The sequence below is a fragment of the Eurosta solidaginis genome, chromosome 3, assembly GCF_040869045.1.
Source record: "Eurosta solidaginis isolate ZX-2024a chromosome 3, ASM4086904v1, whole genome shotgun sequence".
NCBI classification, from domain to species: Eukaryota; Metazoa; Arthropoda; class Insecta; order Diptera; family Tephritidae; genus Eurosta; species Eurosta solidaginis.
In genome coordinates, this window is record NC_090321.1 from 178,158,105 (window position 1) to 178,171,776 (window position 13,672).

At 35.6% G+C, this 13,672-nt stretch overlaps 1 protein-coding gene across 4 annotated transcripts in view; it reads left to right on the top strand.

Annotated features, from left to right (window-relative positions):
• Window positions 1-13,672, top strand: part of Dgk (diacyl glycerol kinase 1) — a 494,377-nt gene that overhangs the window by 341,540 nt on the left and 139,165 nt on the right. For all 4 annotated transcript variants that reach the window (XM_067774053.1, XM_067774054.1, XM_067774056.1 and 1 more), the window contains exons 8-9: window positions 5,750-5,875; window positions 9,975-10,099. In XM_067774053.1, the coding sequence (XP_067630154.1) occupies window positions 5,750-5,875; window positions 9,975-10,099 (251 nt within the window). The remainder of the gene's footprint in view (window positions 1-5,749; window positions 5,876-9,974; window positions 10,100-13,672) is intronic.

Below are 13,672 nucleotides of genomic sequence, written 5' to 3' on the forward strand. Positions count from 1 at the left end.
TCATCGATTATCACGACTTCTTCGTACTTACGACTTTTTTTCAACTAATGACTGGCATCTGGTGCTGGTCTCCTTATACCGCCGCCCAACTGTTGCCATACCTATCCTCACCGCAGCTGACTATGGTTCGTGCTAACCTAAATTGTTCGGCTTCTCCCGCGCTCTTTTGTTTTTTTATACCTTTCATGAAAATGAAATGGTATATTAATTTCGTCACGAAACCGAAAATTGTAAGTCCTTAAAGGAAAATAGATAGACCCACCATTAAGTATACCGAAATAATCAGGTTGAAGAGCTGAGTTGATTTAGCCATGTCCGTCTGTCTGTTTGTATGCAAACTAGTCCCTCAATTTTTGAGATATCTTGATAAAATTTGGTGAGCAGGTGTATTTGGGTGTCCGATTAGACATTTGTCGGAACCGACCGGATCGGACCACTATAGCATATATCCTCCATACAACCGATTTTTCAGAAAAAGAGGATTTTTGTAATATCTTACCGAATTTAACAGATTGAAGCTTCAAACTTCACCATATACTTTCGTATATTGCACATATTGTTGCCTGAAAAAATGTATGAGATCGGTCGTATATATAGTATATATCCCCCACAACCGATTGTTCAGATAAGGAACTTTTCGTAATTACTGCCCTATTTTAAGGGCTAGAGGCTTCAAATTTCAGCGAATGCTTACGTATATAGCATATATTGTTGTCTGAAAAAATCATAAAGATCGGTGGTATATATAGTATATATATGGTGGTATATATAGTATATATATATAGTATATATATATATATATTCGCAAATTTTAGCCCCATTTTAACAATTAGAAGCTTCAAATTTCACCGAATATTTACTTATATAGCATATATTGTTGTCTGAAAAAATCATAGAGATCGGTTGTATTTATAGTATATATCTCATACAACCGATTGTTCAGATAAGAAACTTTTCGCAATTTCTACCCCATTTTAAGAGCTATAAGCTTCAAATTTCACCGATTGCTTACGTATATAGCATATATTGTTGCCTGAAAAAATCATAGAGATCGGTTGTATATATTGTATATATCTCATACACCGATTGTTCAGATAAGAAACTTTTCGCAATTTCTACCCCATTTTAACAGCTATAAGCTTCAAATTTCACTGATTGCTTACGTATATAGCATATATTGTTGTCTGAAAAAATCATAGAGATCGGTTGTATATATAGTATATATCTCATACAACCGATTGTTCAGATAAGAAACTTTTCGCAATTTCTACCCCATTTTAACAGCTAGAAGCTTCAAATTCCACCAACTGCTTACGTGTATAGCATATATTGATGTCTGAAAAAATCATTGAGATCGGTGGTATAAATAGTATATATCTCATACAACCGATTGTTCAGATAAGAAACTTTGCGCAATTTCTGGCCCGTTTTAACAGTTAGAAGCTTCAAATTTCACAAAATGCTTTCGTATATAGCATATATTGTTGTCTGAAAAAATCATAGAGATCGGTGGTATATATATTATATACTTCATATAAACTGTCATATTGACCCCTTTTTTACGGCTAGAAGCTTCAAGATTCATCAAATTTCATCAAATAGTTACGTTTACGTCATATATTTTTGAAATACGTGATTCGTAGCCATAGTTTTTACATGCAGACCACAAAAAACGTGAAGCTTTGCACCCTCACACAGATTACCTACCTATTTTTTATTTTATATTTATCTTAAAAATCGTTTAGATATGTTCAAATTTCACCAAATGCTTACGTGTATAGCATATATTGTTGTCTGAGAAAATCATAGATACCGGTGGTATATATAGTATATATCCCATACAACCGATTGTTCAGATAAGAAACTTTGCGCAATTTCTTCCCCATTTTAACAGTTATAAGCTTCAAATTTCACCGATTGCTTACGTATATAGTATGTATTGTTGTGTCAAAAAATCATAGAGATCGGTGATATATATAATATATATATGATGGTATATATAGTATATATATATAGTATATATATATTTTTTTTACGATTTCGGCCCCATTTTAACAGCTAGAAGCTTCAAATTTCACAAAATGCTTACGTATATAGCATATATTGTTGCCTGAAAAAATCATAGAGATCGGTCGTATATATATTATATACTTCATATAAACTGTCATTTTGACCCCTTTTTTACGGCTAGAATCTTCAAAATTCATCAAATTTCATCAAATAGTTACGTTTTCGTCATATATTTTTGAAATACGTGATTCGTAGTCATGGTTTTTACACGCAGACCACAAAAAACCTGAAACTTTGCATCCTCACACAAAGTACCTACCTGTTTTTTATTTTATATTTATCTTAAAAATCGTTAAGGTATGTAGATCTGTTCACTATATATTTCTTATCTTATACATCCGATTATTCGGAGATTACGAACGGGATAAGATTATTGTTCAGCCCCATTCATGAAAGGTATGAAGTCTTCGGCACAGCCGAAGACAGTCCCGTTCTTACTTGTTTTTGATTATCATCGATCATTTCTTCGCACTCAGCTAATCCATCCGTTGCATACTGAAAACCCATATCACCTTGCTTGGTCACTCCCCATGCTATTGGAACTGAAAGCTGCTCTTAACACCTCCTTACTTCATCATGTTAACACTATATTTTTATTCTAGCGACCAATCCAATTTCTTAGATAAGGTACCTATATAAAAACTGAAGCCTATACAGTAGTTGTATAAAGTTTACAACCTGCGTACTGATGTTGAGATTTTCTTTAAATCGACTAGGCTAAACCTATCCGTGGTTACGGATATATGCATATGGAAACTTGAACTTATATGGGAGCTGCCACACCACCTTTTCTAGCTCCTCCACGGACATAATATCGATAATAATATTTCTTTGGCATTGCTAGCCTTAGAGCTTTGGATTTTGTATATGTTGGTCTATATAGATGACACACCCCTTTTATACCGATTACCATTATGCACTGAAGAGCTCCATTGCCTACGGATTGGTGCATATTTCATCCAAATCGGCCAAACGTGGCGTCTAAAAAAGGATTTTGGAAATTTGCGTGAGACATATTTATATATAGATAGATTCATTTGTGGTGTGGTCGTAGCGTACTCCACCTACCACACCGAGGATTCTGTGTTGACTCCCCGGACAAAACGACAAATTTTTAGAAACAAGTTTCTTCAATTAGTAGAAAGATTTTCAAAGCACGTCGAGTGTATTTCCACCATGAAAAGCAAGTAGGTCCCGTCCCGCCAATTTGTAGGAGAAATTAAAAGAAGTACGATGCCAATAGGAAGAGAGACTCGGCCTAAAATTTTTTGGGAGATAATCGCGCCTTGAATTTTATTGTTTTTAGATTCATTTGTTTGTTTTTTGTTTTTTTTTTATATATCACTTCTACTCAAGGCGAGTCTATACCAGGTGGTGGTAAAGCGAATTCAACCAATTCGCAGAAGAATGTCAAACCAAAGAAAATTTTCATTGATTTCGATTAACTGACATATTGTTGTACAAGGCGTTGTATGGAAAATAATCAAGAAGAAGCAATCAGCTGTTGGGATAACAACACCTGGAATTCGCCTTGCTTCTATTTAGCTTTGAATTGATAAAGAAATTTAAATGAAAAACTCTTTTTGAACATTTGAAAGTAAATATATTTAATGGAATAGTGACGAATGCTGCTTTTAAGCAAACATATCGTTAGCTTAATGTGAAAATGTGCTAATGCACTTTTTACGAATTTTACAGGAGACGAAAAAAATGAATAATTTTTGAAATAACCTTTTTTTTCAAAACTGTGAATGAGGATACCTTAGTTACAATACTTTTGAGTGTAGAAGCTTTGAAAAAGATAAATAAAAATCGTGTATGCTATCCCAGCATTTATTTTATGACTTAGCACAATTTCCGCACTCAAAATAAATGTTTTCTCCTGACTTAGCACTTTTTACTCAATATGTTTCCCCATCACTCCTCCCCTTTAATGATTGAAATATAAGACTAAAACTATATATTTCAAAAAAATACTATTTATTTGTCAAACTTTTTCTATCGGTTCTGATCTGGACTCTTTTACCGGATGGTGCGCAGGCAATAATTTATTTTTAAATTCAAACAAATGCTGTGTTGTGCCTTATTCCAAAAAGACAACTGCCATATACTTTATCTGCAAACTAAATGCTAAATCTCTTAATCGTTGTCAAGAGAGTACAGACTTGGTTGTAATTTTTGACTCCAAACTCTCTTTTTCTAGTCAAATTGACTTAATTCTGGTCTTGAATATTGCTCAATAATATGGAATGCTTTCTATGAATCTAACTCCTATAAAATTGAGAAAGTTCAAAATTTTTTTACAAAAATTGCTTTACGCATGCTTCAGTGGCCAGACGGCCTCCCATCATATACAAGCAGGCACAAATTGCTTGGTCTTTAGGCTTTGCATGACAGAAGAACTTTTATCTCACTCATGCTTGCCTACAATGTAATAAACTTTAGCACGAATTGCTCTGATTTATCTAATTTGTTCATTCCATATATTCCATTGCGTCATCTTCGGCATAATAGATTATTTATCGAAATAACTCATTAACCGAATTATGCTATGAATGAACCAATAACTAGGACTATACATCTAGCAAATCGATTCAGTAGTGTTATTAATTTTAATATAAACTAATATAAGGTTAAGCTTGAATTGTTTTCTATTTTTAACTAGTCTGTAAGAAAGCATGTAGTTAACGATATGTAAAATTTAAAGTAAATAAAAGTCAGCGCAAAGCATTTATCACCAAAAGCAAGTCTCAGTTGGGTGAATCCAATTTCAAGGGGTTTTGTTCGCAACCCTCTCAAGTGGTTGCCAGCGCAATATATAGTTTCTCCAACCCAATTGTCAACCTCACCTAACCGTGGCGAATCCTGTTTCATTGACAGCCGAGGCTCTGGCGACCACAAGTTCCTCATGGTTGACTTAGCACATTCTTTTTAACAGCTGACGACTTAGCACATTTACACATCATTGCCCAAAGCACGTGAAAATGAAAAATTTTTATATATTTTTTTGTGACCGATGTATTTTGAGTTCAGTTTTAAAACTGAAATTTTTCAAAAAAGTGACTTAGCACATTTTCACAATAAGCTAACGATATGCAATTTTCTTTAATAATGTAGGAAATAAGATTTCACATGAAAACACTAAACAAATGATGAATAAAGCAAGCGAAGCTGGTTTCCTTTGGGTGAGCGAGTGAAAAGTGAGAATGTAATCAACTCTCGATTGGATGCGATTGGATTAATGAAGTATCAGCTTACACGCACGCAAAAAATCCGAAGCCAAATGAAAAAAAAATTGCAAGTAATTGCGAAAAGTAAAAACGGAAATATTTTTCTACTCCATCAGCAAGTTGTGCAAATAACTTTGAAGGTTTCAGTGGATAGCCAAGATTGATGCGATCCTAGACACATAATTGTTTACAATTATGTAATTTTATACAATGTAATTAATACAATTAAGTAATTTTAGCTTATGTGTATATTTGAATGTATGTGTACTAAGCTTACGTCCTTCGAGTTGGTTTCAAATTTCACGCGCTCATCACTTCAATTTTACAGCTCAGCCATTTTTTGAGACCGTTAAATACTTTTATGTCTCTGCATTCCTTAATTTATTTGTTTTTTTTTTTTTTTTTTGCTTATGGAATTTTATAACTTTATTTTCTTTTGTTATCCACAGCTGATATCAAGCTCTTAGCACGCAAACTTTCACATTTTGATCCGTTGACGTTAAAGGTGCCGCTAAAAGATGTCGTATGTTATTTATCATTACTGGAAGCTGGTCGACCCGAAGATAAGCTGGAATGTAAGTATTGCTAGAGTTGAAAAGAACAAAGTAAAATGGCGTTGCATAATACGCCAGAGAGTGATTAGGACAATGTCCAATTGCAATTAGGGCGTAGCTAAGTACAGTTAAGGCAGCTACAATTTCTTCAAGAAGACATTTGGGACATATGTGGGGGGAGAAAATTAAGTAGCAATGAGCGCAAATGAAGCACAACTTGCAAGCCATTTCATCATTCGCATAAATTGCACTATTTTTAACTGTCCATAATAGCAATTGCGGTTATTTCCACTAATCTTACCGTCGATATCTGGCAAAGAGAAGAAATGCTTCTGACATATCTACCAAGACCCCGTTACCATTCCTGTTGTAATTTGGTGTGGTCTTGATTTATTATCCGCGTGAATTTCTGGTAGAATTTTCGAGCATCATTATGATCTAAGGCTTCTTTCTCCAAGTAGGCGTCCCTCTTCCCTGTACGAGTCATGATGGCGGTCGCATACACTGGGCGTTACTGCCCTAAATGCAGCGTGACACTATCCTTATTTTTCAGATTTTTTTGCAGGCTCGAAGAAACGCTACGATGGTGCCATGACGGCAAGTAGTGATTAAAGAACGTGCTTCTTCTTATTCTGGTAGCTATGAGGAGACTCCCCGAAGGTTCCGAAGGTGGCGATCCGGATAATAAATAAGGCCTGATTATATCGGGGACGATTTGATGTGACAACATCGAGCCTTCTATGTCATCCAACCGTCACCTGCCCAGTTGAACTTGGGATCGTCATAGCCCGCCTGCTAAATAAACGGGGTTTGTCACGTGAGGTTGACAATCGGCTTGGAGAAGCTATTGGCGGTAAACTTTCTTTAAGTCTCTGCTCGCACCTTTTTTACTGTACTGACACAATTGGCTATCAAGACGTTAAGTTCCGAGTCGATATCTGTGCCTTAAAGCATGCGCACATTCTGAGCAGCGATCCTATGTACATATTTTCTAGTTTATCAAATAAAGCGTTTATATATATATCATCTGTTGGTGCGTAAGAGATATTGAGTAAGGTCTTCAAAAATAACGAAGTTGTAACTATTCCAGATTTGCTTAACGGCAATTCCTCCTAAAGAAAAAATTATAAATTCCTTACAAATTACATAAGTTTATTCGCATTTCAATTATCATTAAAATACTTCAATAGAAACTTCTTAAATGACAGCAATGCATTACGTTTTTGTTGTTATTTCTTATTAAAAATCAAAACAAAATCAAAAAAAAGTTCATCTTCATCAAACAGAAAAAAGTAAATCAAATAAAAGCGAGCATAAATCAGAAGCAAAACGAATTACTCCTTATGGACTTATCACTTAAGCAAAAATGAATAGCAAGACTTTCAGGCACAACAAAAACAATAATAAGAATTGCATGGCACAATAGTGAACATTTATTAAGCAGAAGTCTAATTATTCATTCGTGTTGAGTTAAGCTTAAATTTAAACTCCACCTCTTATGCGTTCAAGTATGGTACAGTAGACGACTTGCTGCAAGCAGATATTTGAATGCAAATGGTGGCACACCTTTTTTTGTAGTAACTTTATTTATGGGAATGTGATGTTGTGATTCTCTCCCTCGTCCACTTCGATTACCGTTTAGATCAGCAATGGGCAAAATGGCTCGTATGAGACTTTTGCTCATACGGGCACGCTTTGCACATTTAAGTGCCGGGTGAGGGACGATCAAGTGCTGGTATGTGGGGCGAAGAACAGAGGAAGAGAAGAATATACAAACACACATAAGATTGATAAATAGAGAGTATTTGTGGAAAATAAAGCTGCCACCGCTCTTGTATTATGTTCAAATTATTAAGCGTTTTAGGATAAACTAGGCTTCGCTCGCACTAAAGGCCACAAATATGTAATGTTGCTTTTGTGATTCACAACTCGAACTGAATTTTCAGTTGTAATTTTAAAAGTTCCTTTATGATTCAAATCATAAACAAAGCAAGTTTTAAAATTAGAAGAATGGTCGCCGTAAATTAAACACACATGCAACACATGTTCCAACATTTTTTGCAGTGTGGATTTAACGACATATGTATGGGAGAAGAAATTTGAAAATTCCTCCATAATTTGAAATTTATAAATGAAAGCAGTTATGTTTATAATTAAACTGGTAAAATTAGTCGTTTTTTATGCGATTGGTACCTTTTTTATTTGTAAACTGATACATTTCTTTCTGGGCTCATGGCAACACTGCCAACAAGTCTGAAGAAGGTTTCGTTTTCCCACCATTGTATACGAAACGTGCGTACGTTTTTCTAGTACTACTTTCTCTAATGCTACTACTTTAAAAATACTTTTTAAATGCTTTTATGTATATATTGCAAAATGAATCGGCTTGCATATAATTAAATGTATGTGAATGCGAAATGAATGTCAATAATGCGCTGCTTAACATAAAGTCGACTTCAGTCTATGGTTATTCCGTTTTTCGTATTTCTTGCCAAAAAATTTATGTTTTTGTTTTTGTTTTCGTACTATTGCAACACAGTTTGGTAATTGGTTTTCGAGGTTGAGAGAGAATATTTTCATTTCCGTTTTTTAGTGTTTCCCATGGCGGAACGATACAAGGTGGCAGCATGGCGACATACCTACAAACATAAATAAAAATTCCATGTACTTTGTTTTTGTAAATTCGATGGACAAATGTCAAAATCGTACTGCGCCGGAAGTTTATGTATCAAATCAAATAAAAAAGTTTATAGCCAGCTGTCCCATGCTGCCACCTTGTATCGTTCCGCCATGGTGTTTCCGCAACCTTCTTGCGATGAATATCGTTTGAGACGAAGCGTATGATATTTCCAATGTATTTTTTACTCCCCTAACACCCCAAAACACAAAAACGTCTCACCTAGCACTCGCTGGCACTGAAACCGATTTAGGAGCCGAAAATAGGCCCATCCCTGGTAAGATCATTCGCATATTACATTCTCAAATACTTCTCTGATGTATCAACATCTCATCTCTTTAGCTTTCGTTCATTTTCAACATAGCTGTTATTTTGAAATCTCCGTACATGCGTGTACGTAGCTTTCGTTATCTTGTGCTTACGTTATCATTGTTGTTCATGCGTTTACTTATGACAGAATTAGGAATTGTTCAGTGACAACTTTCACACTGATGATCCAACCTAACTTCAATGCATGCATTATTTATTCCGATAGAGAAAGAATCCACTCTTAGTTCACTTAGATATGAGACAAAGTCCGGAAAAATAACAGGGCATGGAATGCCCTGAAAATTAATAAGCCATCCTATATTACAGTTTCCACGCTTAAGATCCAACCGAGCTTTAAGATATCCATTATAGAGCGTGTGGTATAGAGAACATAAACATACATTACTAACTTACTTAATCGGCGCTTAACTGTTTAAACGATTATGGTTGTCCAATAGGGCGCGCCATTTAAATCGTTTTTCACCTGTTCCTTCCAGCGGAGTTCTTCCATAGTCAGGTTCCGATAAGCATACATTCTAACCCAAATTTAAGAGGTCTAGTGCAAGTGCTAATGAAAACTGTAACACAGTTCCTAGAATCTATTAGGCGAGGTTCATGGGATCTAGAAAAATAGAAAGCTACCTTAATTAGGAGGAAATCGATTATGTAAATGCGGCAAAAAGTGCCATACAATCTTGTTGAAATGAATGATTATAGTTCTCGATGGTGTCGGGACCATAAACCAGATATACCGGTGCTAACGTGGCATAAGGAACGCGATGGTAATGAAGAAGCACACAATCTTGCGAAGCAGGCAGCTTGTGAGTTCAGATTTGACTTTGGTTCTGGCTCCGGTTTCAGTTTCGGTCTAGTTGCCTGTTTCGTTTTCGGTTCGGATTTCGGTCCCTATTCTACTTGGTTAGGTTCTGCGTTTGGCACCGATTTCGATACCGGTTCTGGTTCGGGTTCCGATTGCTAGGTATACATATTTAGAGAAATGAAAGCAGTAGTACATATTGCAGTTAGTTAGATATTTATGTTTGTTTTTCTTGGCTTTATAATTCATTACAAACACAAGATTCTCTAATTTACTTTATTTCTCTTTTCTCCTTTTCACTAAACGTCTCTCTGTAGTCATGTTTCGCCTATACGACACGGATAGCAATGGTGTCCTAGATACAGCCGAAATGGATGCGATTGTCAATCAAATGATGGCTGTTGCCGAATATTTGGGTTGGGATGTTAGCGAATTGCGGCCGGTAAGTTGAAACTTTGTTTAATTAGAAAAAACAAAAAGCAACAACAAAGAAGGCTTAACCCAAATGGATAGCTGCACCACATGCTGGTACTTCGCTACCCACATTAAATTAAAATATGGGTTCACTTGGCGGCACAAGCTTAAGATTTCAACGCATTTTACGCTGGTGCGAATATAACAAAGTGGGCATTGAAAATGCGTTGAAAATGCATATATGTACTTTGCTAGTTTCATTTGTTATTTTATACTTATTTATAGACATTTGTTTTGGTGATTTTCTTTTAAAATTAGTGCGCCTGTATGCGTGTGTGCGTGACTGGTTGTCATGCATTAAGCTGCTCATCGTCAAGTCATTCTAATCATTGCCGTCATTTCAACATTTCGTCAACGAATTTAACTTGAGCAGCACCTACATAGATGATTGTGTGCGCCTGAAATGTAATTTTCGATTGGCTGGTCCTTATCAAATAAAGTAGGGAGTTGACAATGGCTTGTGGATATACGTAGCTAAATGCTTCCTCTACATGCAAAAATACGTTCCTAGTAAAGTCCTTGAACGCAAACCCGTACTCTGGTTTTGTGGACAAAGCTGTTTCCGCGGACCCGCCCTTGGAATATTAATGCTGGGAACTGTAGAAGTTGTAATTATACATATTTTTTACAATATGTACATACAGGAGAGTTGCTAAGGTCTTGATAAGAGAAAACGTAATGCTGATAGACTTGAAGTATATTGGCTTTGAGTGCGAGGCTTTTTATCTTTGGATATGAAGACTACCGTTGCCTCAATCCATCCCTGTGGAATATAAAATTATAATATTTAATTACCGGACCCGTGCGCATCTTGCGCAACAAATATAAAAAAAGTCCCATATCAAATATCAACAGAAATCAGCTGTTTTATAAATCAATAATCTATCAATAAAAACTTACATGCGCTTGCGCTGCCATCTGGCGAATGTTAGCAACTGCCGGTAATGATGTGTAAGTTCTAATCAAATATTTCTTTATTTATTTTACGATCAATAAAGCCCAAAGGTCGCTAATAGGACGAATCTCCATCTATACAATCAAAACTTTATTTCTAGATTTGGATTCCAAATAAGAGCGCATAAAAACAGCAATTAAAAATAAAATATAAGATTGTTGTACAAAAAAAGTTACTTGCTACTTTGAGTTTTGCAGGTAAGATAATTCCAGGCACCAAAGATATAATGATTTAAATAATTTGATGGCCCATTGGCCCTTCTGATGAGCGAATTAATATAACATGCAGCTTTCCGGGTGGTCGAAAACTACTAGTGTTGATGTGGTTGCACCTGGGAATTATGTGTCCATTAGAGAAGTTCTAATATTTCACGCTGTGTTTCCGATGTGGCTCGGTACAGTTGTGGATCTTTTGTTGCCTGCTGTTCGAAGAGTTTTCTTACACATGGCCAATGAATGTTTTTAAAAAATTCTTTGGGCCTTCTTGACAGTCTTCTTGAAGATTTAATGGCATCCTTCAAAGCGTTCCAAGATCTTTAATATTGATTGAAAAGCCCCTATGTACGTTAAACGAAATCTTCCGTAAGAAGCGTGCACACTGAGCGAACTCAGTAGATTCTTTCGATAAAAGGGGGCAATTTCTTTGGTCCCTGGTTTTTAAAGGCAAAAGCGTATATATCTTTCATCGAAGGATAGGCTCCCGTCCGATACATGCCAGTTTTTGATAAGTCCCGACAAGTGGGCATGAAGTGCACGGTGGTATACCTTGTTACCAACAACCCAATTTTCTTGAATTAAAAGGAGCACTCCAGCTTCCCGTGCAGAAGCCTATATCCATTTCAACTGTCCCTTCCCGTTTGACAGCGACCTATCCCGCTTCAGAGTTCAGTAGTTGATCTTTATCATAACCTAAAAAAAAGCCTCTCCCCAGCTTAGCTTTGCTAAACGGCTTTTTTCAATTCGCTTCAGGAGTTTCCAGATTTCCTGTCTTCTTCATCTCCAGTTTTAGTTGTGGCAGCTTCGCTCAAGGCACTTCATGGTTTAGACGTGTTTGGATCCTGTATGTTGTTGTGTTTGAAGCGATAAAGACACTTCCCGAAGGCCTTGGGGAGTGTTATCGATGTTGATGGTCTTTCTCGGATGCAGATCCAGTACGTTCCGGTAACAAGCACCATTAAGGTAATAGTCACATGAAACCTTCTAGACAATCCCGCCCTGCCACCTCCTTGATACATAAGAAACTTGCGGTCGCCATAGCCTCGGCTGTCAAAGGAAGAGGATTCGCCACGGGTAGGTGAGGTTGACAATTGGGTTGGAGAAACTATTTATTGCGCTGGCAACCCCTTGAATCGATTTGGTATTTTATTTTTATGACAGGCATACCTGCAGCGGTTCTATTCTAAGCCCCCTAACCCTGACGTCCTAATTTATTAATTATTTTACAGACTTTAAGTTCATAACAAATAATTCTTCAAATTTGAGATATTTTTTTTATGTAATAGCAAAACAAAAATAAAATCTGAACTTCATCTTAAAAACAAAATAAACTTCTTAATAATATTAAAATACATATTAAGGTATATATTTATCTATGTTTGGCTCAGTTTGAGCCTCACCATAACAATCAGGGCATACTCGCGTCGGTCTCACTGGGTTGCCATTGTTGTTTCGGTTGAAAACGGTCATTTAGGGTTCTGTGCAGAGACGCAAAAGATTGAAACAGGGTTTATGTAGTCACAAAAGTGTTGCTCCTGTTCCACAGGATTTTAATTTTATATCATGGCGAAAAGTATTCAGTTCAGATTTATTGATTTTCATTACGAAATCTTCTGGCAACTTGTATACCTTTTTGGTATTCTGAAGGCAAAATTTGCCGGATAACAACGTAACGGGTTGAAATACTACAACGAACTACCTGAATATATAAAAAATTGTGATAGGAACTTATTTAGCAGACGGTTGTATGACTACACCAAATCTAGGCCGATTAAATGATATATTCGTTGAGATTTAAATGCATTAGTGATACATGTGTCGTAATTAAAATTATTATTTTTTATTTAAAAATTTAGATTAAGTATACATTGTTAATTAATGCAATCATATTTTTAAGTTTTGAACTAGGCTCTTAGAGTCGTAATAAATAAATAAATATATATATAATATATAAATATATATAACCACTAAAATAGGTGGTAACATCGACGTAACCACATAAAACAGCTGATGTTTACTCTGAAAAATAAATAATGCGAAAGTGAAAATTAAATCGAGCATTTTAAAAACAAATAAACAAATACAAGGAAAAGTAAAAATTAGCCAAAACGTTTCAAACGCCAATAATCAGTTTAATATAATAAAAATGTTCAATTTACTATTATTGCTGCTTGCTGAAGATAAAGAATATGATGAAATTTTGGAACGGAGACATAACATAAAGAGTCTTCGGGACAGTAGTGATCCATTGAACCTTCCTTGTAGTACCTTCAAAGAGCATTTTCGTTTACCGAAAGAAGCCTGTAAAATACTTATAGAAGAGTTGTGGCCAAAGGATGATCAAACTACTTCTCTGCCTTTTGGAGTACGA